This window comes from Maylandia zebra, linkage group LG22, assembly GCF_041146795.1.
Source record: "Maylandia zebra isolate NMK-2024a linkage group LG22, Mzebra_GT3a, whole genome shotgun sequence".
Lineage (NCBI taxonomy): Eukaryota > Metazoa > Chordata > Actinopteri > Cichliformes > Cichlidae > Maylandia > Maylandia zebra.
This window is the reverse complement of record NC_135187.1, coordinates 6,497,403-6,519,103: the sequence shown is the minus strand read 5'-3', so window position 1 is coordinate 6,519,103 and position 21,701 is coordinate 6,497,403. Positions and strand designations below refer to the sequence as shown.

The following is a 21,701-nucleotide window of genomic DNA, read 5'->3' as shown; positions in this document are numbered from 1 at the left end:
TATTAACCAAACGGGCTGGAAAAGTGTGGAATTTGAACCTAGATGGTGTGTAACTCCACATGTTCATATAAAGAAAATACCTGTGATGATGCACCGAGGCGTTTCTCGTGGCTTTGAGAGCAGCGATGTTATAAAAGCAGGAATGACTCCTCGTGTTTCTCACCTGTAGACTGTCGGCTCTCATCACAGCATCAGCGGCGCTCAGGTTCCTACTCAAAGACGCTCACAGATCTCTGTGCTACACATCCAATAATATCATTAATGTGAATGTTTTAATATTTTTAGTGCAAAATCTGATCTGGTCACAGCGCTGAAAAACACCAAAGTGTCCCAGCATGGAGTCGAATTCAAGGTCTGAGTTATTGTTTCAGTCCTCTGCTCTTAGTAAATGTAATAAAAAATGACAACATGGTTGTAAAATCTTAGGGGAACCTTTTTCACCTTTTTGTCAGGTCACAGCACAAGAAATTAACTGTCCATCCATTCGCTTCCATTTATCCTTTTCAGGGTCGTGGGGGGCGCTGGAGCCTATCCCAGCTGTCATAGGGCGAGAGGCGAGGTCGCTAGTCCGTCGCAGGGACAACACACAGGGACAGACAACCATTCACACTCACATTCACACCTAGTGGCAATTTGGATTATCCAATTAACCTATCACCACAAGCTGCATGTCTTTGGACGCTGGGAGGAAGCCGGAGCACACGGAGGGAACCCACGCAAACACGGGGAGAACATGCAAACTCCACACAGAAAGACCCCGGCCTGATGGTGGAATTGAACTCAGGACCTTCTTGCTGTGCGGCAACAGTGCTAACCACTGTGCCACCGTGCTACCAGAGAACTTAACTGATTTATCAAAAATTATTTCTTGCATAGTCATCAATGATGACATGAAGCATTTGCTGGAGCCTGAAATACTGTAAGTAGAACTCCAGATTAGATTAATGTCACATGATCATATTAAACAGAGACACCTCTAGAAAAACCTCAGGACAGTCTGGTGCTTAGTTTCTCACAGGCTGATGACGGCTGCAGAGTTTCAGAGGATGGAAAGTAAATCCAGAATCAGGATCTGTGTCGGCTGCTGAGGATCCAGCTTAGTGTGTTTGTCTGATCCTGCAGCTCACAGGAAGTTTCTCCACCTACAGCAGCATAGATAACCTGTGCAGTGATATCTCTGCAGGCAGGACGTAGATGTGCTAACGGGAGAAAATGAATTCTGTTTTTTCCCAGTGTCTTTCTGTAAAATCTACATTGTTAATGATGATTTGTTTTAAAAATCTTCCACTGAGACAAAAGCAGCCATAAATGTAGATCCTCTATATGTTGATCATGTCTCTGTGTCAGTGTAAGACTTTAGTGCAGCCTCTCTCTGGTTCACTGCAGTCTTTGTCTCTGTGTTTCTGTCAGGTGTTCACATTGTCCAGAGGATGTACGGCTGTGAATGGGATGAAGAAACAGGTGAAGTGAAAGGATATCGCCAAGATGGTTATGATGGAGAGGACTTCATAAGCTTTGACCTGAAGACAGAGACGTGGGTCGCTCCAAAACAACAGGCTGTCATGACAAAGACGAAGTGGGACAGTAACAAAGCTACGATCACACAGTATAAGAATTACCTCACCCAGATTTGTCCTGAGTGGCTGAAGAAGTATGTGAACTATGGGAGGAGCTCTCTGATGAAAACAGGTAAAATCTATGACCAGAATTAGATTGTTAACCAAAAGTTATATGTCTCAGTTTATTACTTAATATAATATTAAATTAACCTTTTCATGCATGAATTATGAAAACCTCAATCAGGGCTTTTTTTTCTTGAGTATTTTTATTCATCTTAAGGCATGAAAAAAAGATTTTTGAACTTCATTTTTTTAAACATATACTTTTCATTTTCAAAGAGTATTTTTACATGTCCACTTAGTTGTACAACAAACATTTTGACTTATGAATTTGACAAATGAATAATTAATATACACTGTGTAAAAACTATAACATAACAAAAATATATTTTAAAATATATTTTAAAAATATTTTATAACAGTATAACAATATATGTAACAATTATAACAACTGTAACCCTGCCTATGGAGTGACACATCAGTGTCCAATGTAGTGGTTTATGTGCAAGTTTACCATCAACACTGACACAAATACAAGAAAACAGCCTTTGAATAGCTGTCCACTGTAGTGACCACTATGTGTGAAAGGGTTAATATAATTGCACTTCGCGTGGCCTTTTGATACATTTTTTAAATTTAATTTAATTTAATAAACTACATCACATCAAAAGACATTGGTATGGTTTTAATAATAATAATAATAATAATCTTTTAAAGTTGCTCCTGGTCGTCATAGCAGATCATCTTCCACAGTTTTAGCTCTGATATACTCATTTCTAATCCTTCTCACTCCTTATGATAATTTTAATATCTCTCCAGTTCGTCCCTCACTGTCTCTCCTCCAGAAGTCTTCCTCCTCTCCAGTCAGCTGCCACGCTACAGGTTTCTATCCTAACAGAGCCGAGATGGTCTGGAAAAGAGATGGAGTGGAGCTTCATGAGGGTGTGAACAAAGGAGAGATTCTCACCAACAATGACGGGACCTTCCAGATGAGTGTTGACCTGGATGTATCATCAGTCAAACCTGAAGACTGGCACAGATACAGATGTGTGTTTCAGCTCTCTGGTGTGAACGAGGACATCGTCACCAGACTGGACAAATCAGAGATCAGGACCAATGAAAGTGAGTCTGGAATCAGGATCAGATGAGTGATAAACATGGGAAACACACTTGAATTACTGCAATACCCTGTGGTTCATGTTGGATGAGAAAGTTTGTTTGCTTTGATATTCTTTCTGTCAGCTTCTGTCAGAATAATTTTAAGACCTAAATCAGTTTAGACCAAGTTGTGTTTTTCCACCACATTTTTTCCTTGCTGAACATTGATGAATATAAAACATGTTCATGTGTGGCCACTGATTATCTGACTAATGGACAGTTTTAGAAGATTAAATAGTAAATTGGGGAAAATGTATATTTTGAAACATATGTTCAAATTTTTTGGCAATGTATTGAAATTTAATTTAATGGCAGAACTTTTATTGTTGGAATGAAAACAAACATTAGTGAGACAAACATGTAGTGACCATAAACAAAGCTCTTGTACATGATTGTTATCTGATTGGAAACTTTTTGTTCTCACATTTTGCTTGTTCTGTGATCCACAGGAAATTCCTTCTCCCTGATCATCACTGTTGTTGTTGCTGTGGTCGTTCTTGCTGCCATCACTGTGATCACATTCATTATTTACAAAAAGAGGACAGGTGAGAAACAAACTTCCTGGATGTTTCTTGTATAATGCAAACAACAATGATGACATAGTGCAAACAATAATAATGATAGTAAGAGTAATATGACTTAATTGAAGTCATTATTAACAGTTTTCAAAAGAAAACAAACAATGCACACAGGATTAAACAGGTAACAACCAAAAGCAGTGTAAGCTGAGTCTTCAGATTAATATTAAAGTATTTTAACACTTTCTCTGCCAGCAGGATGATCAGACTCTTTTAAATCCTCAATATATTACAACAATATTCATTAATCATACTCGTTGTGTTTCATAACTTGCCCCTTCATTTCTCTGCACTTGTAGATTTTTGTCCAGTTACTTCACTTTTTCTTCTTGTCTGTTATTTACTTTTTTCTGCATCATTTTTCTTTCTGTCTTTGTGGTTTTTCTGTTTTTTGTTTTTATTTTGTTTTTTACACCAGAGCTACAGTTTGGTTGTCTATGAACAAAATAACCACCAACTCAGTTACTGAAACCCAAACATTGTTTCTCTTTTCTTAACCATCAACTCTGCCAAACAAACACATCCTAAGGTACACCTTTACCTGCATTAGAAATGCGTACGTTCTCTACCTTCAGTCGCTTTACTTATAAATTTAACACGAGCACATTTTGTGGGAAAAGTCAGAATATATCTATAAACACATTAGTGAGTAAGCCCAGTGTCTATGTTTTTAATTTTAGAAATTAAATTAATGCTTTTGTCCAGATTACAAAATAAAAATATGAAATTATGTTTCACGCCTTGTATAATACGTGAAAAAATTGTGTTAACATTTATAACAAATTATTAAAATGATGCATTTTTTCCTTTTTACTTCAGAGAAACGTCCCCCATCTCGTAAGTTAAACTTTGTCCCTTTTCTCTAATCTCTTCTCCACACTAAATTAAAAAGGGTTTCTGTACTCTAATCTAAACAGTCTTTCAGGGCTGTTTCCTGTTGTGTTCGATTGTTGTAAAAGTGACAGATGTGAGCAGGATGTGGACTAACATTGTGTTTCTGACCTATAGCTGTAGAGAGCCTGGAGCAAATGCTTCCTCAAGCCTAAACCACAAACAGCTCTGCACACAGTGAGTTACTTCATATTTGTGTCTCATGTTTTAGCTTTCTTTTTAAAACTTATGTAAAATACTGGCTGTAGTAAAATCTCCTTTTTAAATATATCCAAAAAAAAGTGCTTTAGTATAACTTTACATCATATAAGAGAAAGACGCTTTCAAAATAACGTTTCATGAAATGATTTAACAAAATTAAAACAAATGTGTTAATTCCCTTCAGAAACATATGAAGTAAATACTCGATTGAATCAGAATTTTAGATCTTAATGAAACTGTAAATAGGTTATTTGTGGATCTGAACAATCCTAACATTTATTGTGTTTCTTTTTATCTCTGTAGGTTTGGAGCTGAAAGAAGATGTGGTTCAGCTCATTCTTCTCCATAAACTAGAATTCATTGATTGTTCACATCATAAAATCTGTTTAAAAAAAAATCTAAAATATAGTTGCAGATGCTGGTTAATCAAGAAGTTTGAAAATGAGCTGGCAAATATTTAACATAAACATCATAATGGTGAAACGAAATTATTCTGAATTTGTTGTTTTCAGTTTAAAAAAGTCTTTCTTTGAAAGATTTAACAAAGATGTGACCGCCTGGAGAGACATGAAACAATGGAATCATCACAGCAGTTGTAGTACAATCATAATTAAGCCTTTGTATGTTCATCTTCACTCAAAAATCCAATAGTTTAGTGTTTCTGGGGTTTTCTTGTAAATTGTTGCATCACTCATGAATGCTGAGATTCCCTCACTCTCAGTGATAAACGAATCATAATATTTTTCAAATTTTGTACATGTTTACTTGTGTATTTCGTAAAATTTGATTTAAAAGACAATCTTGTGTTGAATTCCAGGAGACCTTAAAAGATTTTTCTGTATGTCTGAATTTTTTTCTTAATTAATGAAGATTATGTTGTTTATTCTCTGTTGTTTGATTTAAGATAAGTTTTGAGTTTTTTGATTTTAGAGTTTAGTTTAAGTTGAGATTCTGGAGGGTTGTGTGGGTTATGTTTTTAACACATTGGTAGATGTGTTTCTGCTTATAGTTCAGGATTTTTCAAGGTTTTCCTCATTTGTCTGTAAACTTTAAAAAATTAATTAGTAGAATATGTATCAGTAAAACGGCATTGCTCTTTCTCTCCTTTTCGTACTTTGGTTGTCAATAAAGTCCCAAATAATCCAAATTGCTGTGACTTTTTTGTTATAAAATGTGAATTTAGCTACAGTTTCATAAATACGGCCTAAATATTAATGGACTAGATACAATATAACTTGTGATAGTAGCTCAGTAAGTTCAGGTGTCATAGTGACAGCTCAGGTCCATTAAGTGTCCTTGTGACAAAGGACCCCACGGACACAGCGTTGCAAGATGGTTCAATGTTTATATATTTTTTTGTCTCCACTCTTTTGGTTGTGCAGCTTTGCAGCGGCTGTCTCTAGCACAACCCCAAGAAGTGACTCACCTCCTTTTTGGTCTTGGGATGCCCTGCCTGCCTCCTAAGTGGTACTCCAGATACTGTACCTCCCTCCATCAACACTTCTTTGGGTTGGCCATGAGACCCGCCTGCCTCAGGGACTCCAGGACTGCACCTGCTCCACATTCTCTGCCCAGGTGTCACTGTGTATGATGACATCATCCAAAAAGTAACAGAATATGCAGCGTGAGGGTGCAGCACCCAGTCTAAAAGGTGCTGGAAGGTGGCAGGGACTCATCCAAACAGAAGTGTGACAAATTGGTACAAACCAAATGGATGAAATTTGACTGAGTCTAGCCCCTCTGTTGTACAGGCGCTGCTGATGTTCCTGGGCCTGGAGCAAATTTTCTCCCAGAAAATATGAAGCTTTGCTCTCTGGTCCAAAACATATTGAATCTCATTCTTCTAGAGTTTAGTTCAAGTTGAGATTCTGGAGGGTTGTGTGGGTTATGTTTTTAACACATTGGTGGGTGTGTCTCTGTTTATATATCAGTAAAACTGCATTGCTCTTTTTCTCCTTTTTGTATTTTTGCTTTTCAAAAATCCCAAATAATCCAAATTTCTGTGACTTTTTTTTTTAAATAAAAGTACACTTAGCTAAAGTTTCATGAATACAGCCCAAATATTAATGGATTAGCTACACTTTAACTTGTGATAGTAGCTCAGTAAGCTTAGGTGTAATGATGCCAGCTCCAGTCCATTAAGTGTCCTTGTGACAAAAGTATTGTGTGTGTGTGTGTGTGTGTGTGTGTGTGTGTGTGTGTGTGTGTGTGTGTGTGTGTGTGTGTGTGTCTGTCGTATTGTGGTTCGATGTTTGCTTTTGTGGATGTTTATTTTTTTCATTTGGTTTACCAACACTAGACTTGACAATTTGCATATGATGAAGGAACTGACCTCACAGCCCATTGTTCCTTCAGTGGGCTGGTTTCAGCTATTGTGTAAATGTACTGTTTATAAGATTGGGGAAACCTGCAGTCAGCTGAGACTGAAGAAGTCACCTGGATGAGTGACGAAATGTTTCTCCCACTGAAAACTCTACGTCCAGATGAACAGAATCAACCTTTTGGGAACACCACACTTTATAGACTTGTGCTTTCCAGAATGGTCGCCTGAATCAGGTAGAGTATAAAAGGAGCCCACCTGCTTTTAGAGGGGTTGGGTTCTTTGGCATGTGTTGGCACGTAAACTCATACTTTATTTAATAAAGACTACCAGAACTAACAGAAAGTCTTAAAATCCAACATTATATTTTAATTTTTATATGTAAATACATAATATCCAGTCTGTAGCCTTTCAGTTTAGACAATAATACATAAATATTGCCTCTTTATTTGTTTTTTTTTGTTTTTTTAAATAAAATTCAACATTTCTGATTTTAGGAATTGATCGTTTCATTATTTTATCATTGCAGCAACGTTGCAGAAAGAGAAGGACACACAGCTATTCCAGCTGATTTTGCTGGAATAGGTTTCCAGATGAATTTGTGGGCGGATTAATAATTGCATCTGGATTACTTGGGGAAGTTATTTGTATATGAGTGTAAACACGAGCATAATTTAAACTACTTTTAAAATGAAATTAGTAAGAATATGATTAAGTACAAATAACTCCAGAAAATATGTGATAACAGCTGTGACACAAATATACATGATTGGTATGTGTCTTTAATCCCTACGTCACTTTAGGTCTCTAATCACAGATTAGGCGCTACTAGCTCTTTGTTTCTGCCTGAAGCGTTTCACTTTCCAAAATAAATTAGTAAATAAATAAACCTCGGTTCTCCCATTTTGCCTGGTTACTGGTGAGGCGCATCCAGCTTTGAATTCCTATTGGTCAGAGAGGAGTCACTGCGCGTGCGGACTCAGAGGCTGTAGTTTCATTTTGTGGCAAAATTAAAACAATAAACGGTTGTATTAATTTTTTCTTCTTATACTGCGAGTATTGAATTGAAAATGAGGACGTTTATGATGCTGCTTCTTTCCTGGACAGCGTCTGTGTCTGCAGGTAAGCTTCATAAAAATGAAACTGTTCTTTAGAGATAGTGTTGCTCTCAGGTGGCTCAGGTGTTACTGTAAACAGACTCTCGGCTTGCACATATTCAAGATTCAAAGTTTATTTTTTATTTCGCACTTTGTTTGTTTTTGTTGTTGTTGTTGTTGTTTTTTTACAGAAGTACAAAGGCTTCAACAAAATGTTGCTTCTCATCAGCCTCTACGCTACAATGATCAGTAAAAGAAATAAAATACAGTAATAACAAATCTAAAATAAGGATTGTTAGTGAAAAGTCTTCAAGCATCCTGCTGGTTCTGCAGCTGATGCTCTGTCACCTCTTTCCAGATGCTGGAGTGAGAACAGGCCGTGAGAGGGCTGGTTTGGGTCCCTGGTGTTTGTAGCTGTTTGCAGAAAGCCTACAAACAGCTACAAACATCAAAACCTAAATGAGTGCTGGTTTACAAATTATTTTTGTTGAAATTAAATTTCTAATTGTAGAAGAAGAAAAATTTAAGCTGCTCATAATGTTTTATGGTGTAAGGTATAGAAGTGTTATATAAGCAAAAAGGGAAAGAAACAGTTGTAATCTGCACAATATTTAAAAAAAAATAATAATAATTTACTGGCAGCCTATGGTCGGGTTAATGCCATAATAAGGACTGTAAATCATTACTGATGCATCATGAAAGTATAACCAAATCAAAATGACCTACAAACAACAGTTTTTACAAAACAATATTGTAGTTACAAAATGTAAGTTTTTAATATAAGATGATCTGTAAAGATAAAACATTGATTCTTAAATTTATTTTTGTATTTATAGAGGAGACACTACCCACATAGCAAAATTGGTATGGCCCGGATCTGTCCCACACAATGTGCTTACACGTGGCCCACATACCGCAAAGGATGGCGGCGCTTTGGTGACCCAGATCTGGTTCGCCAGAGGCGGCCCACACATGGGCCAGCACAAGGCCAGTTGCAGACACACTGGTGGTCCTTTACTGGCCCAGAAGAGTTTCAACTCTGGCCCCAGATGTCAGCCTAATGTGTACCTTAATTAAGCCATGTAATAAAAACATGTGCATAACAGTGCAAAAGTAACATGACAAAACTCTGTTCAGACAGTGAATGAACAGATTCTTATACAACGCTTTTCACGTTCCCAGATTATTGAAAGTGGTCTATACAACATGTCACATTCACCCAACCACACGCTTTCTCTAAACTGAGTGCTTCCTAACTACATTCACACTCTTGACATGCAGACTGGAGGAGCCAGGGATAAAACCGCTAACCTTCTGAGCAGTAGGTGACCTGCTCTACCTCCTGAGTTACAGCCACCCACTGGCAAAAATGAGTAAACCGTCACTAGGTTTTGTATAGTGTACACTACAAACCTGTCAAACCTGCATTTGGAACGTTGGCTACTACAGCAGTATAGTATTGCAACATGGCATTTGGGTCTCCTAACTAAAATAGGAAAATAGGAACATAAATAGTGCCATCATTGCCAGACCTGGCCCACATCTGGTTGACATACACTTTGCCATGACACCAGTCAGTCAGAAGTGCCAGCTTGATGCCGGATCCGGGCCAGACCTGTTTTCTGTGAGCCTGGGCCACATACACCAAACCACAATCGGGCCAGATGTGGCATGCCATCACATAAACAGTGTCATCTATGCCAGGCTTGGCCCATACCTGGATGACATACATCTTATCATGCCAGAAGTCAGCCAGCAGTGCCGGCTTCACACCAGATCCGGGCCAGACCTGCTTGCTATGTGGGTATAGTTTTTTTATTTTGAAAATGTGCTGATTTTTAAAGCTGTTTCTCACTACATTAAATATTTCTTACAGTGACCCACTCTATGAAGTATTTCTACACTTGGGATTGTCACGGTTTGCCAGGGCAAGCCGTGGGGATGTGGGGGAAAGGAGGACAAAGAACGGTGGACTCTTCACTGCAAGTGGTTTGTTTATTTACAGTGCGAAAATGACAATAAATCCCTGCGCTCTCCCTTTACTCCCGTGTCGTGCCTTCTTCCCAAAAAGTCCCTGTTTAGTGCTCTCTGCTCCTGTGTCTCTGCACTCCCCGTGCTCACTGCTCTCTCTTGTCCCACACTCCTCCTGAGGAAAACAATATAAAACACTTAATCCCAGCAGACATACACTCACTGACTTTAAAACTAAACTAGAAGACTGATGTGAAGTCTAACACAATAATCCCACATCGGTGGAAGCTCCATCGCTCTCCTAAATAGCTACCCCGACGAGCCCAGATCAGCAGCAGGTGTGTGGCAAGGACTTCGGGTGTGGCCAGTCCCCTAGCAGGGCCACACCCACCAGGCCTGAAGGTGGCTGTGACTAGGCCACAGAAAACACATGCACACACACACCTGCCTACATACAAATGTGGACAGAGAACAGTAGCAGTGCAGATGAAACACACACCAAATAATAATAATAATAATAATAGCCCACACTGCTCATGGACCCCGAGTCCCCAGAGTCCATGACAGGGATGATTGATGAAGTTCAGATGATTCGTTATGACAGCAGCACCAGGAGAGCTGAACCCAAACAGCAGTGGATGAACGTTGCAGCAGATACACAGCACTGGGAGAGGAACACTGCATTTTTTCCTCCATTAATAATTTAAAGCAGCGCTTCAACCAAACTGGAGGTTTGTTGATGTTTTTACTGACACATGCTGTCAATGTTTTCTTGTTTGTTTTTGCAGTACATTGAAAATTTGTCATTTAGATCACAGTCCGAACTCTTGTTTAGATGGTATTAACTTGCCTTGACCACAGTGGCTTAGTCTTGAACCAAATACTCAATTAGATGGTCAAAGGAAAATTAACCAACAGCAGGTTTGATGATTAAATCATGATGAAAGTATTTCATCCAACTAAACTCCAAATATTTACAGGTTCCTGTTTTTTCTACAATTTCTCAGTTAATCGATTAAACTGTCCATGACAGTTTAATCGATGTTTATGTAATTACTTTAAAAAAAAAAACAACCTATTGTTTATATTCACATTCACATTATGTCACATTCACATTATGCAGGAATACGATTAAACTGTCGATTAAACTGTCATAGACATTTTAATTGATTGGACTCAAGAGTGTGAGACTTGTTTGTTACCGTTCCTGTTGCCACCGATTTTCAGTCCACTTCAACAATTTCAGCAAATGTGTTTGTTTGTGAGAAGTTGCTAGTAACAAATTTCTCAAAAATACAATTTAAAATGAGTTGTCTCTTTGTTATGACACGATGCGGGTGGACCACGGGAGCAGAACACACAGACATGTTTTGGACACAGTGCAGGGGGTTATACTTACAGTGACACAAACAACACAATTCCGGTGTTCTGGGAATCCATCCTACCTCAAAAAACATCCTACCCAATGTTTCTGCGCAGCCGCCGCGCATGTGCAGAACACCAATCCCAAATTAGCTTCTTTTTCTCTCACCCATCCGCAATACTTCTTAAAAGTTATGGTTAGGGTTATGGTTAAGGGTAGGGTTAGGTTTAGTCACAAGTCACCGTCAAATCATAATACGGGTAGGACGTCAAAGTAGGATGGTTTCTCAGAACACCGGCAATCACTTTTTGGCACAACACCGGGAGGGGACAAGCATCGAAGGCGTTTGGAAAGGGAGGGGGGATGAGTGTGTATCAGTGTATGTGTATGCGTTTAAAATTAATACAAATCACTCCACTGAGAAACTTAATAAGATTTTATCCACTGAATAGAAAATAAATTAAATAAATACAGTGTATACCCAGCATAACATGAACTAAACCTGTCATAACATAAAAATTTATAAAGACCAGATGAAAACTTCCCTTTGTGATAAACTGGTTCATATGAGATATTTTACTTTCAGTTTCGTTGATTTCAGTGACGTTTACTCTCAGAGTAAATCCCTTTTGGCTCTGATCGAGGCTAATGGTGACGTTTCTCCTGGTTCTCCATTTTAGCTTTTTCTGGACAAGCAAACGCATAAAGTCTGTTAAAGGTTTGGATGTTTATGGTCACAATGAAGAAGATGAAGAAAGAAGAAAGATGAAAGCCTTCATCTTCTTTCTTCTCCTGGGAATACAGGGGGCAGCGGCAGGTCAGTTTGACTGTTATATTTTTATCTTTTTCTATGTCAGATTTATGTAATTTGAAAGACAAATGGACGGACTGTTTGCTCCCCAGAAAGTTCCTGTACGCTAAACATTTAGTTGTAATGGATCCTAGTAGAAAATGTCAATGTTTAGAAACAATCGATTATATTATACAGATAATTAAATCGTCTGTTTATCTTTTCAATACCTAATAATAAACATTAAAGTTTAGATGAAGGCAAAGATTAAAACAAGGCGACATATTATGGGCAGAAATCTGTGCCATCAGAAACTGAATTTGAATAAGTTAAATTTGAATTTGAATTGCTCAGATTGAATCTGAATTGTAACTTGAAAAAATGCTTTTGAAAACTGAATTTGAATTAGTCTAATTTGAAATTGAATTTATGGTTTGAAAATGATCATCACTAAATTGAATTTTATATTTTGAAAATGAATTGATTTGCTTTGAAACTGCATTTTATCCTTTAAAAATTTAGCTCTTGAATAATTTCAGTTTCACTTCTCACCATTCAGTTTCAGTTCTACAATTCAGTTTTTTGTGTAGCGTGGCGTAAGCCACCAAGTAACCGCTGTGGGCCTCTACTATGACTGGTACGAACTTCCAGGCCCAAAACTCTCACAGGACCGAGTCCAGAATAAACGGGACCAGAGGGTCAATATCAGTAAAAGATATTCAAAATTTTATTCATATAACAAGACACCAAAGTTTTAAGAAAAAGAAAAAAAAACCTAAAACATCACTACAACAAAAAGAGGTAGTATTGGTGCAACCAGACAGCAACGCGACTATCACCTGAGGGTTTGTTCCTCCTTGGCGGTCCCAGGTGCTCATCACTCTAAAAGAGACAATTCCACCTCAAACATATACAGGCCCAACCGAATACTTATAGCATGCACTAAGTGTTAGCTCAGGCAATAACGGTGGTAATACAAAAGCACTCTTAATAAACCTTAATCACGGCAAACCCACACACAGAGCACCTCTAAAAATCCTCATTCCCCCAAGGTATGAGCCCCACTCAGGGATTGCACGTTGCCCGCTTAGTATTGCGCCAACCCAATAAAAATAAACAAAACCCGGGATAAAACAACGAAAATAATTAAAAACGGTGACCCTGCTAAAATCAAACAAAAACACAACCACACAGAGAAGGAGGAAAAAACAGTGACAAGTTCACATGTGCAGCCTGCCCTACAGGAGGGAATACAATATAAGTTAAATTATAATGCATAATAGACTTTTCCCCCTTTTTTTTAATGTCAAATATATTAAATTAACATACCTCGAGTAGGCAACTGTATTTGCTGCACACCTGATTTGTCTTGGCCTTTTCTTCAACAGAAATCACTACTAAAACATAAATTATAATAAACATCAAATACATTTCAACAAAATTTAAGAAAGGACACTAAAAGACAAACAGCCTGTACCTTGAACCTCATCTAGAGGTTTAAAACCACAGTTTGCGTCGTAGGCAATTAAACTTCTCGGCTCTTCACCTACTCACGCATCCATTACTCACAGCCGCTTGTCAGTGGGAATCATCAGCACCTGTTACTACTCCCTCTTTTATGCCCTCCATTGAGTCCCCTGGGTCCTAAAGCCTTCTCCATTACATTTGGAACTTACATCCGGTTCCGGTTCAAGCGCAGATTAATAGAACTACGTTTTACTAGCGGACCGAAAGTGCTACTGACGGGAATGTACAGCATCTTGAGCTGAATTAAGACTTCAGAAGTCATTCGTCATGTCGAATGACCAGCGGATGAACTCTCAGGTTGGTAATAAATGTATTACATGTATAAGAACAAGCGTCATGTTCAGAGGTGGGACCAAGTCATTGTTTTGCAAGTCTCAAGTAAGTCTCAAGTCTTTATCCTCAAGTCTCAAGTCAAGTCTCAAGTAATGTCAGGCAAGTCAGAGTCGAGTCTCAAGTCACTGGTGTAAAAGTCCGAGTCAAGTCACAAGTCTGAAACTTTGAATTTCAAGTCCTTTCGAGTCTTTAAAAAAAAAAACGAAAAAAATAATGTTGCAGTTATGCTAAATGTAAATATTAGACCATGTAATTTTAAAATCTGTGTTTTTCTCAACACATGACAAAATAGTGAACTTAGAAAATATACACAAATTGTGAAATTGCACCTCTTTAAAATGCAGCTCAATTAAACCTAGCTCCAAGAATAAAAAACTGTATCACCAACGTAGCCTGGACAACATTTGCTAGTTAGATGAAGTCAGCTATCTCATCGTAGCATATTTATATGCATATTTATAATCATACGGTTCTTGGAGTGAGCGCATACGATCATGAAGTTTAGTAACTTCAGGTCACTGCAACAAGCCCAGGTACAGTTTACCGACGGATGGGTACAGGACCTTGAAATGCACCGTGTAGAACGAAAGACCATCGTACGAACAAAGGTAAGTTTACCAGTCTCACAAATCGTCTTCATAAATACACATTCGTTAACCGTTTATTAATAGGACCTTTGAGCTCAACGGTAATTAATTAGTAGTGGAAATAATTTCTGGTACCCGTCACAGAAATGTAGCAGTGACAACAATATTGTATGCTGTAATCGTACTGGGCAATTAGTGATACAAAAAACCTGTTTTATCCTGTGAATAAAAGTATATGTTTTTGTCAATGTACCATAATAACAGAGGCGAAACGCAATATTGTGTCAGGACAATTTACTATTTATGCACAATAAATAAAGGAGCATAGCGCGACAATTTCTGTTCAGCGCCAGACTTGCTTGTAACCTATATCACCAATTATGTTATGAAAATGACGTATTAACTACTAAAAAACACTGACCTTCGTGTAAATGCTTGGAGCAGACTAACCTGTGAGCTGGAGTGTTCTGGGACGTTATATTTGATCTTTGAATGGCTGCAATCCAGGCCATCCGTCGCCTCTTTGTTACTTCGGAAACATGGCTCGAACAATTTCTCTTCAACGACGTAATCCGATAACAACCGATCTCTTTACCCGTCGGCTTCCCGTGGCTGTCATGCGACCGGCTATTGCAGTTAATAATACAACAGCTTCTTGACATTTTTGTGTTTCTTTTTATCGCTGTATAACTGATTTTAATTGAAAGCCTGCGTGCGCTAGTACCGCTTGCCACGAGTTCCCAGAATCCTTTGCGGTTCTACCCGTGAATGACGTCACATTTTCAATCTCTATATAATATGCATGTTAAATTTTATATTTGGGGTAAAATATCAAGTCTTTTCAAGTAAACCGGTTCAAGTCCAATTCAAGTCCCAAGTCATTGGTGTAAAAGTCCAAGTCAAGTCACAAGTCTTAGAACATTTTTTCAAGTCAAGTCTAAAGTCATAAAATTAATGACTCGAGTCTGACTCGAGTCCAAGTCATGTGACTCGAGTCCACACCTCTGATCATGTTAACAAATGATAGCCGTAAGGTAACTTTTATGCTTATTGTAGCTGTTAGCTAAAAACGCTAATTTAGCGTAGTTTGCCCTGGATTCAGCTTTGACAACAAATATGATCGACTGTTCCTAGTAGAATTCCAAAGTTGTCATCTTGGACCCTCTCAGAGTACCCCCTCTGTATGCTTGCAGAGACCCCTACAGTAGGGAAACATGCAAAACAGTGTCCAAACCTTTGTATTTTAGCTTTATTTATGTCTTACACAGCATCCCAACTCTTTAGCTAACTTAATAACTTTAGCTAACGTGAATAGTTAGTCTAATTCATTAGTGCAGCATTACTGGATCACCTCTGTTTGAAGTGATATAATATGATATACAACTATCACTGAAACAGCAAACTTTGTAAATAAGCAAACAACACTTCTCATTCTCTAAACGTTTGGCCACAGCTGTAGATTACACTATCAGTGCTTGTTCACTCTTGACACTCATTACATTTCAAAATTTACTTTGTGCATTTACAGGTAAACAATATCTAATATTTTATCTAAATGAATGCTTTGTCTTTGAAAAGGGTGAAGAGCCTGAGGCCGGTGACAGTCCAGTTCTACTCCAAGTACACCCTTACAGTGGCTCACAGGACAAGGCCACATTCCTGTCCTGCCAGAAGAGAAGAGAAACTTCAGAGTCTTCATGCAGTTCAACCACACCTGTCATATTCCATATGACAGGGGCCTCAAACTCCAGTCTTCAAGGGCCAGTGTCATGCAACTTTTCCATGCCCTCGAGGACTGGAGTTTGAGACCCCTGCTGTATAGTGTTCATGCAGTTTTCTACCCCACAGTTACAGCATGTCTGACTGCCTGTTCAGCATATGCAAAAATATATGATGAGTTTAAGCATGTGATGACTAAGGCCTTCCATTATGGTGTTTGTCATCACATGTCACAGACATCTGGATGATCATTTGGAATAAACTAAAAACTTGTTACTTCATCTTTTATCTTTATTATTATTATTGTTCTTATTTTACATTTTTCATTGTTAGGCATTGGGTTTATTTTTAGTAGTCCTTTCCAACTTCTTTCCCCTCTTCCATGTTACTGTGTCAGCTTGTCAGCATCTATTTGGGTTTGGAAGTGGAACAGAAAGTAAGGAAATCCAAAGTGCCATTAAAACCAGGAGAGGTTCTTATATTTCAGAAGGAGGGATTAATTCAAAAGAAATGACCTCAATGCCATATTTTATTTAGGAACCCTAGAGAGCACTTTGCAAAATAACACATTCTTATAATTTCACCCTCAGATGAGCCAAGCTACAACTGTCAGGGAAGGTGATGTAGGTACAGAACATATGAGAGTGGTTAAGTTAATGTCTCTTGTCTAGATGAAGGCACAAAAGGGATCAATAGCAAGGCGTAGAGATTCAGTATCTTCAGTCTTCAGTGGACACTCCATTTCTGGCACAAAACACCTGTAAAAGATGGTCGATTTAGGAGGTGACCCGACAACTTCAGCCTGTGAAATATAGTAATGGAGCAGTATGCTTTAAGAAAAAAAATCTAATTAAGCATGCACTCAGTACCCTAAGAATTATTATGGTAGTTAAACACAGTGATAGTTGTATATCATATTATATCACTTCAAACAGAGGTGATCCAGTAATGTTACACTAATGAATTAGACTAACTATTCACTTTAGCTAAAGTTATTAAGTTAGCCAAAGAGTTGGGATGCTGTGTAAGACATAAATAAAGCTAAAATACAAAGGTTTGGACACTGTTTTGCATGTTTCCCTACTGTAGCATACAAGCATACAGAGGGGGTACTCTGAGAGGGTCCAAGATGACAACTTTGGAATTCTACTAGAAACAGTCGATCATATTTGTTGTCAAAGCTGAATTCAGGGCAAACTACGCTAAATTAGCGTTTTTAGCTAACAGCTACAATAAGCATAAAAGTTACCTTACGGCTATCATTTGTTAACATGACGCTTGTTCTTATACATGTAATACATTTATTACCAACCTGAGAGTTTATCCGCTGGTCATTCGACATGACGAATGACTTCTGAAGTCTTAATTCAGCTCAAGATGCTGAACATTCCCGTCAGTAACACTTTCGGTCCGCTAGTAAAACGTAGTTCTATTAATCTGCGCTTGAACCGGAACCGGATGTAAGTTCCAAAAAACTGAATTTTGGAACTGAAATTGAATGGTGAGAAGTGAAACTGAAATTATTCAAGAGCTGAATTTTTAAAGGATAAAATGCAGTTTCAAAGCAAATCAATTCATTTTCAAAATATAAAATTAAATTTCAATTTAGTGATGATCATTTTCAAACCATAAATTCAATTTCAAATTAGACTAATTCAAATTCAGTTTTCAAAAGCATTTATTCAAGTTACAATTCAGATTCAATCTGAGCAATTCAAATTCAAATTTAACTTATTCAAATTCAGTTTCTGATGGCACAGATTTCTGCCCATACTATGTCCCAAACTATTTGATGATTTCCGGGTTTAAACCGTTCGTGATGCATTTTTAAGCGTTGTGACTCTGCTGTCTCTCCAAACAGTCCATCAAATAAAACATCAGTGAGGAGGTCTGATGATAATCTGGTGACAGTAATTAAAACGTTTATTTTAAAAACTAAGTACTATTTTAATTTTCATGAAGGTTTAAAACATTTTCACACAACAGCTGCTCATTAAAGTTAACTAAAGTTCATTTAAGTATCTTTATAAATATTATTTTTATTTTATTATTATTTAAAAATTATTTGTTCAATATATGAAGAGCCACATGTCGTAACTAACGAGTAGTTACACCCGGATATGAAGTTCACTGTTTTTCTGGTGTTATTGCTTAATTAACAGCGCAATGAGGTGACTTTTGTTGTGACGTGGATAAATAAAATAAAATAGAATTCAATTGAACTGAATTGAGATGCAAATTAAATCATTATTACTTCATAATATCAGATAGTTTATGTATGTAAAGTGTGAGTACACTACACATACCATCATGAACTAATTTTGGTATCACTGCTGAATGATCAATAAGAAGCTGCAAAGATATGGGAAGTAAAACTTTCTGTAACAATTTTAAGCTTTAAAAAATCTATAAAAATAATATAAACAAAGAAGAAGCATCGATATGCTTCAATCAATTCATATAATCTGTAATCAAAAATTGAAATGCAAAAGAGAACAACTCACTTCAGAGGTCATGCTGCGTAACAAAAGCAAAACAGATTAAAAAGAATATGTATTTTGTTTAACAATGAAAACAAAATAAAAATATAGTTAAATTAAAACCTATAATGCGTTCAAACCATCAATCATGAAAACTGAATTAAACTAAACTGAAGGATAAACAGACAAAGAGGGAGCTGAGTGTAAAAGCGAAGCTCTCAATTTACCGGTCGATCTACGTCCCTACCCTCACCTATGGCCACGAGCTGTGGGTAGTGACCGAAAGAACGAGATCGCGGATACAAGCGGCAGAAATGAGCTTCCTCCAAAGGGTGGCTGGCCTCTCCCTTAGAGATAGGGTGAGAAGTTCGGCCATCCGGGAGGGGCTCAGAGTAGAGCAGCTGCTGCTCCACATCGAAAGGAGCCAGCTGAGGTGGTTCGGGCATCTGACAAGAATGCCCCCTGGGCGGCTCCTGGGTGAGGTGTTCCAGGCATGTCCCACCGGGAGGAGGCCCCGGGGCAGACCCAGGACACGCTGGAGAGATTATATCTCTCGGCTGGCCTGGGAAGGCCTTGGTGTTCCCCCGGATAAGCTGGAGGAGGTGGCTGGGGAGAGGGAGGTCTGGGCCTCTTTGCTTAGGCTGCTGCCCCCGCGACCTGGCCTCGGATAAAGCGGATGAAGATGGATGGATGAAGGATAAACAACAGTTTTAAAACTTTCTGTGAATAATCAGGTTCAAACTAGAATTTGAAGTTTTGAAGAAAAGAGGATCAGAAAAATGACATTAAAGACTGAATATCTATTCATAAATCTATTTTGTGTTTTTTGAAGGGACAGCAGGATTATTACAGGATGTCCTTAATGTGCTGTAGTTTTTCTTATTGTGTTATTTAAAAAATAACCAGATTTATAAGTCTGTGTTCCTGAGATCTCACAACATTAACTGTTTCTTACAGTGACCCACTCGCTGAAGTATTTCTACACTGCGTCCTCTCAAGTCCCAAACTTCCCAGAGTTTGTGGTTGTTGGGATGGTTGATGATGTTCAGGTTGATTATTATGACAGCAACACGGAGAAAGCTGTGCCCAAACAGGACTGGTTTGCCAGCAACATAGATCAGCAGTACTGGGAGAGTCAGACTGCAAAAAGGAGGGGTGACCAGCAGTGGTTCAAAGCCAACATTGAGATTGCAAAGCAGCGCTTCAACCAAACTGGAGGTTTGTTCATGTTTCATTTTTACTGATATTTGCTGTTAATGTTTTCAGTGTGTTTTGTTTACAGTAGTAAACAGGTTTGCACACATTAAATGTTTCATTCAGATTACAGATTAAAATTATTAACATAATAATACGTAATAAATGTAGAGCTACAGTCTGGGAAACTTTCATTTAATCCAAACAGCTTTAATGATCATGTTTGTATGAACTGCCATAATTTAACTGTTTAGTTGATCAAAATAATCAAATAATAAAGATAAATTCATGATATTTGAAGTTTTCGGTTTATATTTAGGATTTTTTACCTCTGAAACCTTGATGGTTGTTTTTGCTGCAATTTCTTAATAATCGATTATTCAGAAAATAATCTCCAGAGAATCAGCAGGATCTAAATAATCAGTCTGAAGTGTGTTTGTTTTACAATTATTGTGAACCAATATTTGACTTTTAATAAAAACAATCCTGGACTGAAACTCTCCTTCAGTGGAAGCTTCTAGAAAGACCTCAGGACAGTCCGGTGTGTAGTTTTCCCGCAGTTATACGATTTTTGTTAGAACGATAGGAGGCTGCAGAGTTTCAGAGGATGGAAACTTAAACCCAGGATCAGGATCTGAGTTTGCTGCTCAGGATCCATCTTAGTGTGTTTGTCTGTTCCTGCAGCTCACAGGAAGTCGCTCCGTGTCTCAGTTCAGACGACCCTCACAAATAATCACATGTTGTAATAAATTATAGAAAAAGAAAATATGTCAGACACCATCAACAGCATCTTAGGATGAAATAATTTATCATCTAGCTGAGATGTTAAATGTGCTGTGATGTCACAGTTATGACAGCAGTTTTTCCAGATTCCATTAAACACATAATAATAATAATAATAATAATAATAATAATAATAATAATAATAATAATAATAATAATGTTATATTTAATACAAAACAGTAGAATCAAGCAGGGTTGACTTTGTAACAGGCTGAAAGTAGAGACAGCTCAAAGGCCCGTTCACTGTCCACGGCCTCTTTATGAATGGATTTAACTAAATGCATGAAAATAAAACATTCAGCCCATTTTCATGAGGAAATGTTTTCAGGATTATCTTTCATTAGCAGAGGTTCCATAAATAAATCGGTGACAAACTCAAAGCTACTCTGTGGAAAATAAATAAATATTTAACTTTTAGTTTTACTTCAATAGGACAACAGTTTGGTGAGAAGTAGATAGACCAAAAATAAGAAACACAAACTAACAGACAGACGTTTAACAGCTAACAGTTTCTCTAAATTTTACACTGATTTTTATTTATTCTTTATTTATTTAAAAATAAGACAGTAGTTTCAGTCTATGTTTAATATTTTTGGTCCCAGATTTAAAATTTAATGTTTTTTTTTTTTTACTAATAAACAACAACCTGAAAATATAATCAAGGAAAGTAAAGTGTTAAAATGTCTTATTTTTCCCATAAACTGGCTGAAGGTTGATTATTAAGGTGGTGTTGTTAAATCAGGACGCCGTAAAATTTAGCAAGAAATTTCCAGAAAGCGGAGGAAAATAACAGCGTTCTGGGTCACTGAGCTGCTTTTTCTGGCGCTCAGTGACTAGTGATGTAATATTCAGGGTGGTATCAACAATACTGATCCGATACTGATACTTTGTACAAAAACTTAACGTGTTATTGTATTTCAAATTATAGCTTCATAATGATCACAGGACATCAGACTACTTGTTCTTATTGTTTAGTTATGAAGAATTGTCATATAGTTGTGAGTTAATTGACGCCATTTGAACACGTATATCTTGTCATTTAACATGTATATACTTGCCTGGACTTTCAACAAAAACATCAAAGGAGTAA

At 37.5% G+C, this 21,701-nt stretch overlaps 2 protein-coding genes and 1 long non-coding RNA gene across 5 annotated transcripts in view; 2 read left to right on the top strand and 1 right to left on the bottom strand.

The window, feature by feature from the left end:
- Positions 1-21,701, top strand: part of LOC105940705 (class I histocompatibility antigen, F10 alpha chain) — a 38,996-nt gene that overhangs the window by 11,504 nt on the left and 5,791 nt on the right. The window contains exons 3-8 of one of the 3 annotated variants that reach the window (XM_076878927.1): positions 1,411-1,689; positions 2,439-2,741; positions 3,227-3,322; positions 4,175-4,192; positions 4,364-4,423; positions 4,751-5,594. In XM_076878927.1, the coding sequence (XP_076735042.1) occupies positions 1,411-1,689; positions 2,439-2,741; positions 3,227-3,322; positions 4,175-4,192; positions 4,364-4,401 (734 nt within the window). In that variant the 3' untranslated portion in view covers positions 4,402-4,423; positions 4,751-5,594. Of the gene's footprint in view, positions 1-1,410; positions 1,690-2,438; positions 2,742-3,226; positions 3,323-4,174; positions 4,193-4,363; positions 4,424-4,750; positions 5,595-21,701 lie in introns of those variants that run through there. The other 2 variants (XM_076878928.1, XM_076878926.1) reach the window with 2 other exon arrangements.
- Positions 11,794-21,701, top strand: part of LOC101470024 (class I histocompatibility antigen, F10 alpha chain) — a 51,725-nt gene continuing 41,817 nt past the window's right edge. The window contains exons 1-2 of the mRNA XM_076878924.1: positions 11,794-12,015; positions 19,592-19,852. Coding sequence (XP_076735039.1) covers positions 11,847-12,015; positions 19,592-19,852 — 430 coding nt within the window. The 5' untranslated portion in view covers positions 11,794-11,846. The remainder of the gene's footprint in view (positions 12,016-19,591; positions 19,853-21,701) is intronic.
- LOC143414584 (uncharacterized) lies at positions 12,736-13,564 on the bottom strand. The gene is made up of 3 exons (XR_013095218.1): positions 13,466-13,564; positions 13,318-13,385; positions 12,736-12,870 (listed from the first exon to the last, which is right to left on the bottom strand). It is a non-coding gene; the product is annotated as an uncharacterized LOC143414584 (long non-coding RNA).